General features: G+C 49.2%; 1 protein-coding gene across 2 annotated transcripts in view; it reads right to left on the reverse strand.

Moving 5' to 3' along the window:
• LOC144121465 (death-associated protein kinase 1-like) overlaps positions 1–21,074 on the reverse strand; it is a 141,163-nt gene that overhangs the window by 42,271 nt on the left and 77,818 nt on the right. The window contains exon 1 of one of the 2 annotated variants that reach the window (XM_077654677.1): positions 14,384–14,608. The exons of the other annotated variant lie outside the window; for it this stretch is intronic. Coding sequence (XP_077510803.1) covers positions 14,384–14,521 — 138 coding nt within the window. The 5' untranslated portion in view covers positions 14,522–14,608. Of the gene's footprint in view, positions 1–14,383; positions 14,609–21,074 lie in introns of those variants that run through there. 2 annotated transcript variants of the gene reach the window in all.

The following is a 21,074-nucleotide window of genomic DNA, read 5'->3' on the forward strand; positions in this document are numbered from 1 at the left end:
GCAGACAACGTAGTCATCGACCGGCCAAGCGCGGCGTCATTGCAGGTTTCATAACTCGCACGCATCAAACGAATAACGCGAAGTGACGCTGAAATGCCGTGCACACATCAAATAGTCAACTATTTTAACTCTGCAAAAGGCGAACACCCGAACTTATATAAATCATCAATTTGTAAGTGAGTTAACGAGCCACGCCCGGCGAGAGCCAACGAACCTCACCGGCTCCCAGACACCACACAGTTCGAGGAAAACAATGGAAGATAGATAGCTTGCACGCAAACAGCTCCTCGCTCCCGCTCGTTTCCGCTATCTAGATCGTGCGCGCATAAAACAGACTCGTTTACGGCCCACATTTCGTAAAAAGCACTGCGCCAAGTACAGCGCAATCGCGCGCGCTCAAGTCCGGAACGCGTTGCACCTCGTAAAACCCGCGAACGAAGTGCATCAACCGTGCACATATCCCGCGGAAGCATGCAGGGGGGGAAAGCACTAAAATAGAAAGCAAAAACGCTCGAAATACGCGCTCCACGCGTGCGTAGTAGTACGTGCGGCGGCGGCGGCGGCGGCGGCGGCTCTGGGTTGCAGTGCATGGTTAACGTTACCGTGAATGGACCGGCGCCCCCGGCGACCAGGGCGAGAGGGCCTTGCTGCGCGTCCAGCTTGGCGCTGCCCTTTCCGCAAATGCCCGGCTCGGAAAACCCGGAACCTTCCCTCCGCCTGCGCTCGCCTCGTTTTCCTTTCCTACCCTCCCGACCCGGGATGGTCGATCAATTTTGGGCGCGCGTGACGTCACAGGCGCCGCCACTCGACGACTCTAGTTGTAAAAAGAGCAACACCAATAATGGCTTCAAACTAGGCCTTACAGATTGTCGCACCACCTGTTAAGAAGAATATCAACTACGAAACGATTTTCAATTACGTGACATTACAGAATGCTTTGTTACTGGGCGCCCACAGGCGGTGTGTAAGTCTGACCACTCCAGAAAAGTTGTGAACAGAAAATGTCAACGCTAGGAGCAGAATGCCCTGACTGGTATGATGCACTTCGCCGCTCTACTGCCTGCGCCTAGGAATATCAGTCACGTGATGCACCCCTGCATGCGCTCACAAGAGCCCGCGCCTCATGCTCCTTTCCAATAGCAAAGCTGGGAGCCACGCGCGTATTTCTTCGCCATCTAAACTCCTTATTTCTTTTAGATTTTTTTCTGCTGAGGAGGATGACGCTGAGGAAAGGCTACCTTGAGAGGAAAGGCTAAGCAGTGAGCACAGTAAAGAAAAACCCGAATTCTCCCCATTTAATTGCACTCTTAAAACGACTCTGCAGCAAAAAACCCGAGCGCTCGCAAGACATTGCTCTTGCGCCTAGCCGGGATAGTGCGAGTTATATACTGATTAATCTTTGAGTTGCGACTGTTCTCAAGAGCGTCAAGCAGTACAGAAAACTGCTGAAAGTAAGTAGATAAAACAAATAAATAAATTTGCGATTTTTCACAACTTATTTACAAAATACTACGGACACCAAGTCTAAGCAGGGTGGACGTACAAGTTAGTGAAATCATAGATAAGCAAAAATGCAAAAAATGCACAAATAACGCTAGTTGGTTTGACCTCACGGGGCATTGGTTCAGTTATCTGATTCCATTCTGTTATTGTGCGTGGAAAAAACGAAAACTTGTGTCTGTTTTAGCGGAGATGTGGTCAGAGAAACAGGGTGGCAATGCCGAGTTTGTCCAGTAGACAACGACGTTTTGTATAATGAGCGGTCCAGACCCGAGTTCGTTATCTAATAAGAGAGAAAAGAATTCTAACCTAATCTTTCTTCTTAGAAGTTCAAGCCGTTCAATTTTATTAATTTACATTAAAGTGGTGGAGGAGTTAGTCTGCATATTTATTAATGATAAACCTAACAGCTCTCCTCTGTATTCTTTCCATATGTCTTACCTTAGATTTAGTAGACGGATGCAACACTACGCAACCCTATTCGAGTTTAAGTCGTATTAATGAAGACAACGAAGTAGCTTATTATCGGGGGGGGGGGGGGGGGGGATTTCAGTTCATGTCTTAAGCAACACAATTTGCGGGACGAGGAAGAGCAAATATTAATTATACGCAAACTCCACATTTAGTTGTTCGTTATGGTTACATCAAAGTATTTGTAGTTAGATACTGGATCAAGAGGAAATGAACCTAATCTGTATGTGTAGCTAGGCGGTATGTTTTTCCGGGTTATCGTTAGATACAAACTTTCATTCAGAACCATGCCCCACTGGTCGTACCATTTCAAAACATTGTTCGCAGCACTGTTCAAGTAATTCTGACCACCCTTATTCACAACTTCTCTCAATAAAAAACAGTCGTAGGCGAACAATCGAATATGCAGCGATGGGCCAACCACTTCAACAATATCGTTGATATATATCATAATTAGCATTGAATCGCAGCTTCTAGACGGCTGCTTCGATTCCCCAGCTGCCTTATCTCAAAGTATATCAGTCATTGTCTTTTTCTTCGCGAGCGAGAAAGAACCCGCATGTGCTAACACTATAGCTCCAATGCGGATACGATTGCTGTCCCTTAATAAATGCCCTCGTCAATCGAATGCAGAAAAAAGCACTATATATATATATATATATATATATATAATATATATATATATATATATATATATATATATATATATATATATATATATATATAGTTAATATGATTTGAGTGGCTGATACGTAAAGGAAAGACGTAAAAATAGAAATGGAGAGTGTGACGTCAGTAGAGAGGTTAGGAAAGAAACTTACACCAGGTCATGTCAAACCTGGAGCGCCTAATTAGGACGACGCTATCATCTTTCTCGCATTAGCTCCCACGCGAGTCACGCATCGGATCCGAACTTTCGGCCCCCTGCCCTCCATTGCGTGTGCGCGGTTACGGCTCGTATTGGTCCTTTGTTAGCGTCTGCATATGCCTTCGACCGCAAATAGCGCTATCTCGGTCAGCAGCAATGGTCGCCATTGTTCGACGGCATGCGAACAGCGTGACGGGGGGTTCGCATGCGGGCGGAATGAGGGTCCTGATTAGCTCTTCAATTACCGCAGCCCGTCGTTTGTCATTTATTGTCGGACGTACACGCGAGACCTCGACGATCAGTCGCCAACACTGAGCCGAATAATGGCGCGGGCATTCGCAATTAAGACGCAGTAAGAAGCATCGAGCAGGAAACAATCAGCGACGCATGCACACGGTACGAGCGTGTCTCGATTAACTGCTGGGATAAATGCAGCTCGTATGAAAGTACTTAGCCAAGCTGCACTTTGCGGAGCAAACGCGGTCCACTTCCTAACTGACCGCACTGCATGCCATCGACTACAACTATGTTTACTGAACTGCAGGCCCCTTTCACTGCAGAGGCAGCCATGCGCGCATGCGCACGCATGAACGGGGTGAACAAAATGAAAAAAAATAAATAAATAAACGTGCATATTGAGCAGCGAAACCCGATTTTTTTTTTTACCGAGTCGCCAGGAGACTGATGTATGACTAATGCAAGTACTGCTTCTCGCTGCGATAAAAAAATGCCTCCGACAACTCACGTGCTGGTCTATAGTCCATCTTTACTTCTGGTAAGAAGCATCCACCCCCCCCCCCCACACACACACACCTGTTTGAAACTCGCAGACTTTATATAAAACAATTTCCAAATTATTTCGGCTCTTCGGAAACAGTCACGCTGATCTGCACGAGGCTTCGAAGTTGGGCAAGTCGGTAAAATGTCGAGTAGTAAAAAGCAGCGCGGATGCAGGGACAAAGAACCGCCGACTGTTAACTATAAAACCGACAGAGAAAACGATGCTTTCTGACGGTCAGCGCTAGTGTTACACCTTGTATTTGTCGCTGTAATGGCGCTGCTTTTACTGATTATTGATTACCGCAACATTTCGAGATGCCCGAGGTTCTGAGTCAACCATAAATAAACCCTTGCAAGGCATTCCTTTTCTCTTTCGCTCTCTTTATACCCCTTCCCACGTGTAGAGTAGCCCACAGGGCATTGCCTCGTCTTCGTTAACCCCTCTCCCTTTCTTTTATTCTCTCTCTCTCTTTTCAATTCAGTGTACTTCTAAAAAAAAGCGGGAAAGAGCAGCAGCCTCTTGCCACCTACTAATACCAATCCGCTTCTGTAAGAAATGGTCACATAAGGTGACCCGAATTCGACAACAGTAATCCTGCTTAACTGGGGACATGTTCTTTTCTTGTCCGCGTGGGAGCAGACAGGCAGTGTCCGACCAGCCTCCGTAACGCTCCGTGGAATAGATATAAGGACCACAGACAGCCATCCGAAATCTCATTTCGCACCTTAGTATAAGGCATGTTCATGAGGCATGGGGCGTTTCTCGCAATGGGCACGAACTCCGAGACAGTTAATTAGGGCCTTGCAGTTTGCGCTGTAGTCTAAATAGATGTTTACTTCTTCTGTCTTGCTCTGATGGCTTTAGAGTTTAACGACACTGAATGGGTCTCGTTTTCAAGGCGAGACTGGAGAACGATAAAGAGATTCGAAATTCAACAGGCACGCATATGTGCGAGTATTACTTTAAGAACTCGCTATAAAGTATTTTCTGCCGGCAGTAGCGTTCGGATATAATGGTGCGGATGTGTGGAAACCGATATTTAAGCCGGCGTGAAGGAAATGTTGAACACACGCTCATCTTCGACAGCGCCCAACTTCAGATTGGCACTTTTCTAAGAGCTGCGCTTTTGCAGCAGTAAAAGGGGCAGTGACCACAAATACGGAGGTTGACGCACCGTTTTCTTTGAGGGAAAGAAAAGAAAAAAAGCAGTGAACACACATTTGCCCTTCCATACACTTTAATTCGACAGAATGCGGCGCTCGCGAGCTTCGTTTCTTTTTTACATTAGCCCTTGTTTTTTCACCCTTGCTTCCGTTCCGCAGGACATAGAAGATCACATATTTTTATAATTATCCCAATTTATTCCCGCAAACATGGGCACTATAGTTGCGGCGCATGTATGCCTGTTCCCTCCTTTATGCATAGATTCCCAACTGCCCAACCGCAGCAGTCGCAATGCCCCTTTGGTGAGCTATGCTGAAAGTGCACGCAGGGTGAAATATTGTTTTTATCGAGCCGGCAAGACTGGCGAATTTGTCGCATTCGGGTACATTTACCTCACGCTGAATATGAATTCACCCCCGAACGAGTTCAACAGCACAGAAGTTCGTGAACACCTACATCCTGTTCCTTCCTGAACATGAAAACACTAAAAATATAGGCCTTTCCAAAGTGAATCCGAGCCAAGAACTTTAACGGTACCGCCGACGTTCTGTATTTCCACTTACGCGACTGCTTGTTTGTGTAAAAGGTCGTATATAGGTTCCACTTCTCGCACCGTCTTTTCTCCTGTCATATCCTGCCTATTTTCTTCTTGCTTATACAGATATATCTGCCTTATCTCTTCATTTTCGCCGGTCGCACATCTGGTGTCCGATGAACGTGCGGCGGTTTCACCGGCCGGCACCCCTTCTTTCTTGATGTCTACCGATTTATTTTCACCAATTTTCGCAATAAAGACACTACCGCGCTCAAAACTTTACCGCAGCATCAGCGAAACGCAGCGAGAGCTGGGCGGGAAGAGTGCAACTAATTCATGCGTACGCAGTGCGGAGCCGCCGATCGAAGGAGGAAAAGTGTGATGGTGAACATCTATGAAGAAGGATAAATAGGAAACGCGAGAGGAGGCTCGCTGGGTGGCGCGCGCAAGCATCGCTGCGGGGAGCGGAGGAGAGGGCTGTCCTTCCCTTTCAGCGCCGCCGCCGCCGAGGTCAGCGCACGCGGCGGCGTCGCAGTGCGGAACGCGCTTTCATAACGCGCGTCGTCTTTGGCCACCATTCCAGGTCGCCGCTGGCGTCGCGAGGTCACGGGGCCGACGCCGCGACGGGGAAGCCGCGGCCCGATGCTGCCGCTGCTGCTTCTCTGCGCAGCCTCTCCCGCATTCACCCCCCCCCCCCCCCCCCCCCACCTCCCCGACCCGCCACCTACCCCCTAGCGACGGCGATGTCCGCTGATGATGAGCAGAGTCGCTAATAGAGAACGACCACTAATAGTAACGGCGGCGAAGGACGTGTTTCTAATTATCGGAACAATGCAGGAGGATTCCCCGCGTGTGGAATGGCCCACAATCGCAAAGCATGTCTCCGAGAGCTCTGATAATAACAGCCAATGTGTCGCTTCGGGACGTTAGACCACCGCACATACCACTTTCTTCCTCCACACCCTCGCAAACAAAAGGAAAGTAATGTTGGTAGCGTAAAAAATGAGTGCATTGCATAAGGCAGAAGCCTGTTGAGGCTGCACACGTGTCGTCGTTACCTATGCGCACGGCTCCGCGACACTGGTTAAAAAGAATTAAAGGAACAGGGTCGGGTGACCAAACTGCACTCTCCTGAGCCGAAATGAAGGGTCGCAGTGCGCTCGTACATGCGCGGTTGCAGCGCTAACGTGTTCACAAATGACCGCGGCACACGCCCCCTAAATTGCGCAGAGCCGCGTGCGAGAGCAGTGAGGCCTCGGAACATTACTCCACTTATTTCTGCTCACGTTAGTGGAACGACGTTCGCGGTTTTCGGCGGGCGTAACGGCACTTGCGAAGCTGGGTCGAACGCTTGATCTACTTTTTTGATGCGCGCGGGAAAGTGCGTTGCACGCAGTGCCTCGCATAACCTTCCGGATGCTTATCTTCGAGGGCACGGGGAGAACCTAGAATTGCAGGGTTAGTGCGTTCTAGCAAGAAGTATAAAATAAACAAAAGAAAACACCAGCGCCCCCGCACGACCGACAATAATCGCGGGGCACTAATTTACAAGAACCACGGACAGAATAAGCCATCTAATAGCACCTCTTTGAGTGTGTACAACTATGTATACTGTTTGCTGTTATGAACAGCTACTATTTCGCGCTCACGTATAGAGTGTTCAGTGCCAGCAGTAATGCAGTGTGACATCGAAATACAAATACTTCAATAAGTCGCAAGGCTTTATGAAGCTTTCCGGCTGTTGCTGTTAACATCGGGCAGTTGCAAAGATGGAAACATTGTGCGCACAAAAATGCAGGCTCTTATGTTTGTGCAAACCCGCCGCGGTGGCTCGGTGGTTAGGGGCGCTCGACTACTGATCCGGAGTTCCCGGGTTCGAACCCGACCGCGGCGGCTGCGTTTTTATGGAGAAAAACGCTAAGGCGCCCGTGTGCTGTGCGATGTCAGTGCACGTTAAAGATCCCCAGGTGGTCGAAATATTCTGGAGCCCTCCACTACGGCACCTCTCTCTTCCTTTCTTCTTTCACTCCCTCCTTTATCTCTTCCCTTACGGCGCGGTTCAGGTGTCCAACGATATATGAGACAGATACTGCGCCATTTCCTTTCCCAAAAGAAAACAATTATTATTATTATTATGTTTGTGCATGCTGTGTGCGTGTGTGTCTGTGCATGTGCGTGCGCATGTGTGTGTATGTTTGCGCGCGCGTGTGTGTGCGTGTGTTTGTGTGCGTGTGTATGTTTGTGCATGTATGCGCTCTTATGTTTATGCATACTGTGTGCGTGTGCGTGCATGTGTGTGCGCGTGTGTATGTGTGTGTATGCGCTCTTATGTTTATGCTTACTGTGTGCGCGCGCGCGCGTGTTTGTGTGTGTTTGTGTGTGTGTGTGTGTGTGAGAGAGAGAGAGAGAGAGAGAGACAGCACTTCACAAGCACGGGCAAATTCAGTGCAATTAATTCTGCACCAACACCGCGTCGTATGCCTTCTATAAAGCTCGATATCACTTGTACGAACTTCATTTTCTCCACGCGAGCTCTGCTCCGGTCAAGGGAAGCAAGCTGGGAGATAATGCAGGAATGAAGATATGTGAGCGGAAAGCGCTATAGAGCAGCTTAATTCGTATAAGGCCGCAATCTGGGACGCAGCGCTCCATCGGGAGAAACAGAGGGGCGCTGCTTAGGGACTTATCTCACGCAATCATACGGCTGCTCCGACTGCTTCCACGCCCTCATCTTCTATTTGGACGGCCCGTGTTCCCTCGAGAGTAGCCGATTAAAAAGCGTAGGTGCCCCTGAACCGCGCACCTCGGTGGCGCCTAGATCAGACAAAGGAATCTCGCGAGTAGCATACTGATAAGCGTGCACGGTCACAGGAAATGATTAAAACATTTATTCCTTCTGTTTGACTTATTTTTTTGCCTGTGCAATACACGGATGCATTTCCAACATTCACTTCCAGATATGGACGCGATGGGAGATGCATTCGAAAGGTCGCAACACAAAGTCAGGAATTTGGAAGTATTTTTTTTATGCGAAAATTTCGATTTGCATTCAATTGTGGCTTAACTCTGGAAGCAATCACATAATTGATCGGCAGGAAATAAGATCGCCACTGAGCAGAATAATTTAAGTGGCTGCACTGTTGTGTGGAGTGGCCACAGGAAGAGGCACTAACAACATCAACTCTCGACAATGCGAACGCAGAAAAAGCGAGTTCTAACCGCCCGTATGTTACCCATTCGGCTCAGCTACAGCATAAAAAAAGAATGAACAGAAATGCTATTTAGATTAATCTAAAAAAAAAGGTGTGTGTGTGTGTGTGTGTGTAAGGGGGGGGGGGGGGGGAATAGAAACGCAGACACTTGTCTACGTCTCTCACAGCGAAGCGCTAGGAGCTCCGTAAGCGGAGGCACCCTGTCAGAAAATGTCAGCACAAGCCCATGTCCAGCAAAGCGTTACAGACCGCTGTAAACGTCACCATCCGTGCTTTGACGATACAGCCTTTCTTTCTTTTTTTTCGGGGTAAAGAAACACTCATCTTTAAGCTGCGCGAAACACAGGACGTAGTGGAAGAAACAAGAGACGACACAAGAGCTTTGTTTGTTTCTCTTGTTTCTTCTCTTGTTCCTCTCTTGTTTCTTCTCTTCTCTTCTTGTTTCGTCTCTTGTTTCTTCCACTACGTCCTGTGTTTCGCGCTGGTTAAAGATGAATCCATTCCAACTTGCCCCAGTTTCCTGTTCTCGTAAAGAAACACTGAAGTAGACGCGGCTGCTTCCTTTTATAAATTTCGGTACGTACATTGTCTGACGGAGCACACACATTCTATAAACAGTTCCACAATTTTCTGTAACTTCAAAGCTATACAGATGTCGTCAGCTAATCCGGCGCCGCGAGCTCAAAAACTAGTTAGTTACGTTTGGTTTAACGAAGCATATGTAAGAAAAGCAATCATGTGCCAAACATATATTATAGACGTGACTTTATTTTTAAAAAATCAAAAACATGCTCAACGCTGAAAAGCCTGAGTTTGCAACAAAAAAAATGTTCGTTAAAAATATTTGTTAAATGTTTGCTTATAGAAAAAAGAAAAACCTCATACAGCGCAAGGAACTCTCAAATAGGTCCTCTTCAAAAAGCAAGCTCCAGGTGACAAATAATCGGAGGGGCACTTATTCCTCAAGAATGCTTGCGTTCTTCTTTTTTTTTTTTTGCTAAACGCACGGCCAAAAGTGTTCTCCCCTTAGAACGTTAGAACTTCTCTATTGTACGCACTGTTGTCGTAACGGCCAGAGTCACGGACGCGAGCAAGTCACGAACCGTTCTTACGTGCGAAAAGTTTTGACAGCTGGGTCCCTGATTTTTCGGCACCGGCTGTTGCCTCCCCTGCCAGTGCGAGCACGTCATTAGGCAGGGTATAGTTTCCCGCTATTCATGGGCCGGCATTTCGTAAATCTTTCGTCTCCAACATCCTGTGCAATGGGACACGTATAGTAAACGTGCCGGTTCGATCCACCATTACAATAGGGACCTCATTAGACGAATTGCTCTCCAGTAACCATGGCAACGCGCCTTGAGGGGGCGAGTCTGCTAAGACCCCCAGAAACGTGACCCTCATTCAGCGAGGCACAGCGCGCGCAAGCCTTACGCGTATGCGAAAAGGAGCATATTTCCGGCAAAAAAATGGCGTGAGTCTTTCTCCACGGGTCCGTGTCTACTCTCTATACAAGCACATGGAAATGAGGCTGCAAAGGGACTCTCCCGGCCGGGTCGCATGAAAATGAGCGCGCGTGCTTCGCCTCACACGACGGCTGCAGGGCATGCACGCAGGGAGGTGGGCCTCGAAGTCGAAGCTGTTTCAACGGCGTGTGCATGCACGCGCGGCCCCAAGAAACACGCCGCGGCGACACAGTATTGGCTGTCGCTCAAAGCCGCTTGGAATGCGGAAAAGAAGGCATCTAAGCAAGTCCCACGAAGTCTGGCGCAAATGTAAGGAGGGCATGGATGATCAAAACCCACGAGGTTAATTCCGCAGAGCGCGAAATGGCCATGGTGTGCAGAAATGGCTATTGAGTTTGGGTGAACCCTTACAATAATTGTTTCAGACAGTGTATAGACTGTCCATAGACTTCTGTCCATAAAATCTATAGACTCTCTATAGACAAAGCCTAGAGAACAGTCTATAGGCAATACAAATCCTATAGACACCCTATATACAATCTATATAGATTTATTGCTATACACTTTTAGTAGACTTTTGCCTATAGACAGTCTATAGACTACAAATAGACAAAAAGAAATATCTATAGGAAGGCAATAGAGTCTATACGAAGTATATAAACTGTCTATAGATCATTTTTGTAAGAGATATTAGTGTTCTCCTGAGGAGACATACCATAAACTCAGAACGAACCCGTTATGCAACGTGTTTTCGCTAAAGACAGTTGACAGCGGGAATTCCGCTATGGCGAATAAACGTTTTTGTCGTTGTGTCCAACATTCTTGGAGAAAAATTTTGAAAATTGGAAAACTAGAAAGCACTAGTATAGAAATTTTGAAGGTAATGGTCCATATTCTTCCGATATTTAGCAAAATATTTATTTTATAGTGTTTCGATCGATCGCAATGGTCAATAGCAAAAAAAAAAAAATTCAAGCCTGCCGATGGGAGATCTGCGGATATATTGATTGTTATAGTGAAATCTTCAATATATAAAAAAATTGCGCACATAAACTTTCTCATTCAAAAATTGTGTTTGTTCAGAATTGTTGGGTATGAAAAATAAGCGGGCTCTAAGCGTGCATAACTCTTCTTGTGCAGCTATACGTATGTATACCTTTGATGCATACCGCTTATTGCCGCTTATTCTTCTTTTAGAGCTCTTTCACACCATTCATATGGCTCTCATACAGCACACGTCAGCGTTATTGTACAGGGCGTATTGTTTTCATATCTTCCTACTGTCCAACTTAGGACAGAACGCTACTGAATCGTTCAAGCAGTGTTCCAAAGCCTCTATTTGTTTTATGAAACGCAGAAACAGAGACAATCTCAAAGCGATACAGTCAGTGTTCAGGGATCTACTCAGAGCGGCGTTATGACAGTAGCGCGTCATTTTGGTCATACTGGCTCACCTAACAGCATGGGCACCCGGTTGAGCCTATGCTCTCAAGGCAGCGAAACCACAAGACAACTTATACCACAATATAGTTGTTACCGAAAAACGCCCATCAAGGCTACCAACCACCTCCAAATAAGATGCCTTTTTCCTATTATTATTTCTTTCCCCGCATAGTCTACGATTAAACGCGCATGATGTACAGCAAGCCATGGCTTTGAGAATTCGAGTTCCATCTTGTCGAAGATTTCACGACGTATGGAATCATCTTTGGTGTTGCAAAACACTGGGCGCATCTCATGCGCTCGTCTCAGCAGTTGAGGCTTAATTCAGCGGGGCAATGATCTCACCGTTATACTGCCATTTTCCCCCCCTTTCCGTACATTTTCCGCGCAATGATTAAGCAATACGTCTACGCCTTAGACGCTCGTAACCAATCCTTTGGATCAAAGCGCAGTATAAGCGGCAAGGAGCTTTCAATCATTTGCGTATAACGAGTAAGTCAGAGGGCCAGGCTCACTAGACCGCTATTCCGTGCACGCAAGCTCGGTTTTCACTACCCCGGCAACCGTGCGTTTGTCGTTTGAGACAGCCAAACGAAGCGGTACCCATAACACTGACTGATCACTAACCGACTTTGCGTACAAAGAAAGCCTTGCGAAACCGGACCGCTATTCTTATCAAGCTGGTTTACAACGACTAAAAGAGGAAGGGGGGGGGGGGGGGGGGGGGGGGCAAGCAAACGATGTTCGTACACAAGCAACGACTCGTAAGTACAGAGAATTCTGGTTATCCCGCGATTGCGAGCCCAGCTGGCTAGCCAGCTAATGACTACGGTTAACGATGTGGCACTATATATATAGACAACTGTCCATACTCCGTCGTTATAGCATGCAAGTTACTTTCGACATGCCTCTTCCGCTACTTTTCTTTTTTTAATCTCCAGCGACTTCATCTCCAACGAGAGCCGAAGGAAACGTCTATCAGCGACAGCGCGCCCCTCCACGTTAAGCAACGACCGCAAGCGCGCAGAGCGGCGTCGAAATAATGGAATCGCTGCAATTACTGCTCCCAGCGGAACACGCGCGTGGAAATGGATAGAGCGAGCGAAAGAGCTTACATCCTCGTTGGGAACTCTCGGGCCGCCGCCATTCGAGTCGTGACTCGAATGCCACCAGGACCGCCGAGCATGCAAGGCTGGAGCCGCTATTTTCTGAAACGGTATCCGCCACTGTGTATGGAGGAAGTTGCGCGGCGGCAGAAATTTAAAACTGGCCGGCAGCTCACGTGCGCTCTACCTTTTATACCCGCACGCCGTACGGAACTGTACTTGCACGAGCCAGCTGCTGCATGCATGGGCTTCTTCCCTTCCTCCCCAAGTGACGCAATTTGCCGGACTGCGCACGCCGCCTAGCTCGTTAATTGTGTGCAGCGCTGTCAACGCCGCGGCACGAACGAAGAAAAGAACGATGCATCTCCTTGCTGCCGCCGCTAACGCGGGAGATAATGGGACGGCTTCCATCAAATTCAGGAGGCCGCATATAGTAACCCCATACGCGAGGAACTTCTCAAAGGCTTTGCCGGCTAACTGCGGAACGCATATGCTTGAAGCGAAGCGGATGCGGGTAGCTTAAAGAAAGGCCATTCACGGCAGCCCGCTTGCGGCTTTTTTTGTTATATGTGTGCCCACTTCAGCCCAAATGGGTGAGCTATACGGATGCGGTTCTGACCGAGCTGAACGGAACTGGTGCGGCGATCAGCGTTCACGCTGGTCACGCGCATGGCGTCTCGCGGAAGATTCACGGCCTTTTTATGCTGCTGCCGGGCGCTCGGTGCATATGTATGGTATATGCCCCCCACCCCCATGCCTGAAAAAAAAAAATGCAGGGTGCATATGACATGCGATTCCCACTTGCTTGAATAAGTGTGGACGGCGGGATAACCCCACGGGTGTTTCGCAGCATTAACGGTTGTTATGTGCCTGCTACCTTGTGGCACGCCTATCATCCAGCGCGAATCCTGGTAAGAAGGGGCTTGCCAGGAAAATTACGAAGCGTTTATGTTTGACGCGCCCATTATTTCCAGTCTCAAGGAGCTGGTTTCCCCCCCTTAGAACTTGATTAACTAGTCAGTGCATATCGTAACACGTAAAATAAAAAACAAACAAACACTGGGGCTATTCAGAGGGATTTATACAGGGAGAAGGGCACGATACAAGGGCTACAAGGGGCGTACACTGCACGTAATATCAGAGGGGATGAAAAATACGAAACAACGAATAGGATAAAAGCTTACAGTGTGCCAAGAACAGTACGCGCTGACTTTTTTCTGTAGCTATACACTTCAGTGGCAAGTATACACGGTGAACACAATACGATAAAAAATTCGAGAAGCTCCGCCTCAAGGGTATGACGAGACAGCGTAATGGGTTGATTCCCATACATGCAGAGGATCATTCTCTACATTCATAGATCCCTGGCAGTCCTCATACATCTCCTGGCAGCGGTTAAGCGATGCGCCACTGCCCTGCGATGGCAGGTGCTCCCAGCGGCGGGCCTTGCGCGGCCCAGGTTGCTCTACCCAAGCGACCAATCATTAATTTAACTGCCACCTGCCACGGTGGGGAGCTTGCTCTCTATCTCGGTGGGCAGGTTGTGATGACGCCGCAAGGTTGCGTGACCTATGGGTGGCCAACCTGCCTCCTATAGGTTGCGCTCTGGGGAGCACCTGCCAGAGCCACCATGCCCGTGACTTTTCGCTTACAACGCCGACGCCGGATTTTCAACGTAACGGGGCATTTAACGCTATCGAGTTAAAATATTCACCGCAGATTCCACCGCGCACCAGTTTTTGTCAGCTTTCAACCGTACCCGACAAAATAAGCGCTGTTCGAGGCAAAACAAAAAAAAAAGTAAAGCTTTCGATAGTAACAGGCAGTGCGCTGTACTTACGTAAGAGTAGGGAAAACTGGGCAAGGGAATGGCGCACATGGCAGCAGTCATGTTCTCTCGCCATGTCGGCGCAACATTCGAGTCCGATGGCGGCGCGTCGTCCAAGCCGACCCAGTCCGAGTCTCGGGCCGTGAACATTTTTTCGCTACCACGTCCGGCTCACAGGCAAGCACAAAGCGGCGGTCGTCAGAACACGATCCCCCTTCGATGGAAACGTCGTGGCGTCATCGGAAATGCATCAGACAACCGACATTCCGTCGATTATCGACCGTGCTGATCGGTTCGTCGAACAAGCGACCAATGTTCAGTAATCCACGTGCCGTTCGCATCGGATTGTTCAGTACAGGTGGTACATGGCACATGAACAAAGGGCTGCGTGGAATGAAAGTAGTCGCCTCAGAGGCTCGAAGCTCTGATTGAAAACGATGCAGAAAGCGTCATTCCTATTCCAGTCTTCCTAATGGCCTCCATGCGAGATGCCTTGAGTGAAAAACGTTGAGAACAACGGCGTTGCCTACTGCGCTAACAAATATTCATCGATAGAAAATATCAGAATAGACGGGAATTAATGGTGGTTACTCCGTTTCGAGACAAAAACAAAGGAAGAAAAGCTCTAGTCGCACAATATGCGCTAATAGACGCCCATCGGACAGCACGGAGCGTATGTGCGCTCAAGATGCCTTTCTAATAAAGTGCGCCAGGAATAAGTCAGAAATCCCGTTCTCGCGTGCAAAATAAGGCAGAATATCGCTGCTGAATGCGGAGTGTTGAGCCCAACTCTTCAGTTTCGCGCACGTCTGTGGCCGGCGACCAATCATTAAGGCCGCTAATCATTCCTTCGCTTCCAAAATAGCAGGGAAGAGAAGAAATTCGTTCTTTTTCTTTTTCCGACCCCGGCGCAACTATGGCCACACGTCTTTCCGTTCTCAAGAGATGAAACTTCCTCCAGACGTGAGCCCAGCAAGAAGAAGAAAACCGCCCTTTTCTCCTTTATCCTTCGTCGTACGCAGCGCAACCCCGACAGGACACGAAGCCAGTCTCGTCTTAATAAGCCCGCGAACTGAACATCTCACGCCAATCCGAATTCAGGGCAGTGAAAAAAAAGATGGCCGACGACAACGACAGGTCACCACAGCGCACACACTCACAAACACGCAGGCTGCCGCCCAGATGTTCCGCGGGGTCGAAAGGTTCCGTCCGCAGCCACGACTGTGTCCACGAAAGGCAACACCCACCACTGCGCAGCATACAGACGCAGTGACGAACGCGCCGAAGCAAAGATCGCCGGGGGCAGAGCAGAGAGCACACACACGTCAGGCCGGAAAGCGTACGTCACGAAAATACGCCCGTCGCGTACAACAGCAGACCCCCGACGACGGCGCGGACGTCGACTGAAAAGGAAACACCACCCCCAACGAGCAGCGCTGCCCCTCAGCTGTTCCCTCCAGGGCACAAACAAACCCCCAGACGGCCTCCATCATCCAGACCTCCCCGCTGATCGTCCGGGGACCGCACAGACGAACACGCGCGCGCACACACACAAAAGAACACGCGGCCGTACCATAAACACCGCCGCTACATTAAACGCGCCAGGAGAGAACCAGAAGAGAGGACTCCTAAGGTCGGACAGGCAGGAACGGCCAGCCACCCTGATTCGCCCAGGGGGGTCCACTGGCCATCATCACGGCTCGTCAGGAACGCGCGGCGCTCGCTCCGGTGACGCTCCTCTCAACGCTACGCCGCGCACACCCAGTCCTCCGCTCTCGGGGTTCCAGCAGCGAAACGCGACGACTGCTTGCTTGCCCGCGATGTGCACTTGCTGCTGCTGCACACAAGGAAATCGAGTGGGAAGCGCAGGGGCGTTCGAAATGGCCACGCCGCTTTCGCCTCCTACAACTGTCTCCCCAGACTGCCTCCTCTTTCTCCTCCTACCCGCACTCTTCGGCTGCTAAAGAAAAGAGAGAAGCGAAGAAACAATACGGCGAGGCGGCATCCTCTTCCAGAGCGGAGAAGGCGTGGAAAAAAAAGTCTGTAGCCGATAAGACAAGGGGGCCACGCCAGGCGTGGCAGTGGTGCGTGCCGGTACGTACACGCACTGGAGGAAGAATTACCAACAGCGTGTTGCAAAGCGAGCTAAGCACCGCCACCGTTGCCAGCGGCAACGGCGGAGGCAACGGGAGCAGCAGTGCGCGGCGGCAAAATGCGTAGTAGCGGCGGCAGCACCACCTCGTTGTCTCGAGCACCGGCGCGTGAAGCCATCGTTTCGCCACGCACAGAACGAAACAATAAACGCGTGCGCAGAAACGCGTGCACACACAAACACACGCCTGTGCGGTATAGAGACCTGCGGAGAAGGACGTTCGTATATATACGACCGAGCGAAACGCTCGTTTCGCAAAGCGGGCCGCTGCCGGAATATTACCGTTCGGGGGCCGGTGGGATACGGCGCGAACGGCGTGCGGTGCGGAGCAAAGCAAAGGGAACGTTGGGAGCGAGAAAAAGTGATGGACCGAGAAGCGCCCGCAGCTGTATTCGGGGGTGCTTGGCGGATGCTTTTGCTGTGTAGGATACTCTCTCTCTCTCTCCTTCTTTCACACTTCCAACCACCTCCCTTTCGCTCGTTCCATGCTTTCTCAGACATCGGTTCATCTTTATAATATCCCTGCGGTCTCGCCTCCTCGGTAATCGGTAATTACTCCTCGGTAATTACTCATCGGTAATCTCGCGATGAAAGGGCATCGGGAAGTATATACGTGCTACACGTCGCCCTCATCTACACATCACCGAGAAGGCGTGGTCGCCGTCATTCTTTCCACTGCACCATATATAGTCCTGTATAGCTAATCGCGCACTGCCGCGCTCGCTGCTAACGTGAAGACACGTGAAAGCGCGGAGGGAATAATAAGACGTCAGACGACGCTCCATGCGTGACACCCATCAGATGCGCCCTGCTCGGCTGGAGGGCCGCCGATTTGACGGCTAAATATACACACGCAGACGCACAGGCGAGACCGCATGAAGGACAGACGCTTCACCGAGCGACGTGTCCGGGTTGCGGGGGTCATCATCCCAGGGCATGCGGCGCGAGATGACTGCACGGAGAAAGTAGGACGGTGCACCCTTCAACGAAAGGAAGATGACGCGGCGACAGCACCACAGACACGCTGGCATCACAGAAAGCAACAGTGCATGCGAGCAAGCCTCCGAAGTGTATCAGCGATTTGTCTTCGCTTGCGTTCGCTTTCGACCAGTCTCTCTCGTCAGTGGAGCCCGCAGGAGGCTAACGACGTTTCGTGAAAGAGGACCGTTTGTTCGGCGCTGTATAGACGTCTGTTGCGCAGTCGACGCTGCGTGGCGTCATTAACTGTCGACCACGAAGTGTACGGTAAGTAGCAGTGGTAATAAAGAAAAGACGCAGCAGCTGGGCGAGCAACGTATTTTGTCGGAACTATAATAAATAAAGAAACATAGCCCGCTCAACGATTAGCAGACGGCAATTAAGAACGCTAATGGGAAAGTAATGGGGGCTGGACTAGCCTGAATAGAATGAGGTTCCTGAACTTCGCTTGCGCCACATACAGCGCAGTCTGCGTTCCACGGCGCCGTATATACAAAATCGACGCAATTATAGTGTTCGTGCTGGTAATTTCTGCCGCAAATAAAATTTTGTTCTTGACTCCGAGAGGGTTCTTTCATTCGCGCCGGGCGCGCTTGTTATTATTCCAAGCAAGCGAGCTCTTTGAACTGGGAAATACACTTTTCATTCGAAAAAAAAAAAAACTACAGAGAACGTTTACTGAACTCGAATCCTTTTTATTAACTGCGTTCAGGTGAATAGCCACCCGATTCTTGGCCGATCCCCCAGTGTGGGTATGTGCCATCTTTTGATAGGCTAACAACAACAACAACGACTGTGCTCGGGGTTGGTACCCATCAGATCAGTGCTATACGCACAAAAAATGACAAATAAAATGCAATGCATAAAACGAGAAAGGTTCACGAAACCTACCACGCTCGCTCAAGCTGGTTCGATCTCCGCATTTGTATACTGATCATATGCTCGACGGCACACATCCCCGCTCGCTTCACCGTTCTGTGAGACTTTCTTTCCAGCATACACAGCTTCCAAAATCGGCCCTTCCCGCATGGAAGCGAAAGCAAAGGCATGTGGAAACGAATTTTACATCCGGAACCGGAAACGACGACGGAAGCAAAGGGAAAATATAAGCCAGATTTTAAACCCTCACGATTTCGTGCACTACACACCCAAGACTTTAGACAATTTTTAAAAATAGGCTTTTTGAGTGAGAAGAGCACGTTTTTCGGCATAGCATTGTCAGCGATGTGGTATATCGGGATACAGCCAACGCTTTCTAACTAGCAAGCTGGTTAACTATTACTGAATAGTTAACTTTTAACTATTACTCATAGACTCCTTAATTATTGAGTGGCATGTAGCGCACAGTAAGTAATATCGATATCAGTTTTTTTTTTAATTTCGAAAACGCGGTTACCCTCGGCGCTGTGGCCAAACCAATTCTGTCTACATCGCGGAAAAATACATGCGCTTTCGAGAAGTTTGCAGGCAAAGCAACCTCTTCAGTGCACCTAACTCGTCGAAATAGCCAATTTTTTAGGGGCCTAGTGCCGAGGGTAACCACATTTTCTAAATTACAAAAACTGACATGGATATTACTTACAATGGGCTACACACCTCTCAATAATTAGAGCCTAACGGTATTAGTTAGAAAGTTAACTATTCAATGTTAGTTAACCAGCCTGCTAGTCAGCACGTCTTGGCTATATTCTGTTGTACTGCATCGCTGACAATGCTACGCCAAAAAAAAAAAAGCGCTCTTTCAGCTAAAATACCCGATTTTTAAAAATTGTAGAAAGTGTTAGGTGAAACACCCTGTATGCAAGAGGGTACTGTATGCACTAACTGGGCGTGCCGTAACAATGACTCACCCAGCGCCGCAGTCACAGCCACACTAACGGAACCGTGCTTCTCGGTGAGCTGACGCAACTACGCGCCTGTTTTACAACACTCGATCCACACACAGGACTCACAATAAACGCGACGGAGACAAAACGAAATGCCCGTTCCGAGGCGGAGAACATGCCGCGGGCACGCAACGAAGGGTATACGCACAGAGCTGCTCCAGGCAAACTAACCGCGCGTCAGCTGCTGCCATTTAACAGCAAAAGCCGAAACTAAAGAGCTACACAAATGCCACTTTCTGGGCGCGGCGACCTTTCTTTCACATATCCTCAGAGCTATAAGCTCCCGCTCTAATAAGCTGTTCAACACTGCATTCGCGTATACGGATCGCGGGTAAGGCGACCGAATTTCACAGAAATCTGTATCCGCGTGGTATGCTACTGAGCTGTTCGAAAGAGCCCTTGTACCCCTGTACTCGTTACACCGCGTCTAACCTCCTTCTGGCCCACAGGATTTCTGCACGCTACATATACAACGGCACCGGGAAAGCAAACCCGCAATTATTGTTAAATGCCAAAAAAACCTCTAAAACCGGATTGCGCGTCTCCACAAACAAATAAAGAAAGGGGAAAAATAAAGAAAGAAAGGCCGCACGCAGCTCCATCTATAGCGTGAAACCGGCAATGCACGCATGGCTGAATACCCCGTATGCGGATCGACTAATGCGCGCGTTCCTGATACATCGGGGAAGTACACGAACACACGCACTCTACAAGACGCCCGCGGTTTGTGAGCGCGCGGGTATTAAGATGATCGTATACATTATAACGCGGTCTCTGCCCCTATACCCACCCACAGGCGGAACGTTACTGCATCTGGGGCGCTTTTCTACATACCCTGTCTTAGTCCGTTTCCCGCACGTAGCCCCATGCACGGCGAGCGAGAACTGGATGCGGGTGCACGGGGAGCTTATCTCGTCTCCGGCCGGACTGACTCGGTGACCGCGATGCTCAACTCCGTGACCGCTGCCAGCCTCAAGGCACTGCACTGCAGTGTGTACACATACATATATACCGGTCAAAATTGTAAGCCTCGCGCGCTGTTCGGCATGTGTGCGAGAGAGCGAGCGAAAGGTCCCTGAGAAAGCGTCGCCAGCGCTGCCGCGCATGTATAGTGGGGGCAACGGCTTCTGAGAGCGATTTTTCAACGCAATTAGTACGTGACCTTACACGAAGGCTATACTGTGTAGCGCAGTGGACGAGAGAGAGAGAGACGGAGGTTTCCTTTCGAAATGTTTTGTGGCTGCTCACTTCGTTTTGAGCGAGCGTTACAAGAAAAGTTCAAGCCCTGAAAAACATACAAAGAAGAAAAAAAACGTTTAACCTTTGAAATGGCTTGCACTGCTTCCTCTATCTCTTACTATTTTTTTTTTTTGCGCATGACCTGTCCTTTTGAAGTGACAAGCATGTGATCCGCTCGCATTTGGTCATGAAGCAAGCTTCGCCACTCGATGACTGATTGCATGTATAATGCACACGATGCACGAAGGCTTCGGTGGAATGTTTACAGCTTATACAGAAGTTTGGCATTATTGAAATACCTAAAGCCCAGTGGCGACTTATGTGTGGACTACATCTGTTGGCCCACACTTGTGTATTTTTTTTTCGTAGTGCCGACCTTCGGCCGGTCTGCGCTATGAAATATGCAAACTCGTTTGGCTTGGTTTATGTTTATAGTGGTTTAACGTCC

The sequence above is a fragment of the Amblyomma americanum genome, chromosome 2, assembly GCF_052857255.1.
Source record: "Amblyomma americanum isolate KBUSLIRL-KWMA chromosome 2, ASM5285725v1, whole genome shotgun sequence".
Lineage (NCBI taxonomy): Eukaryota > Metazoa > Arthropoda > Arachnida > Ixodida > Ixodidae > Amblyomma > Amblyomma americanum.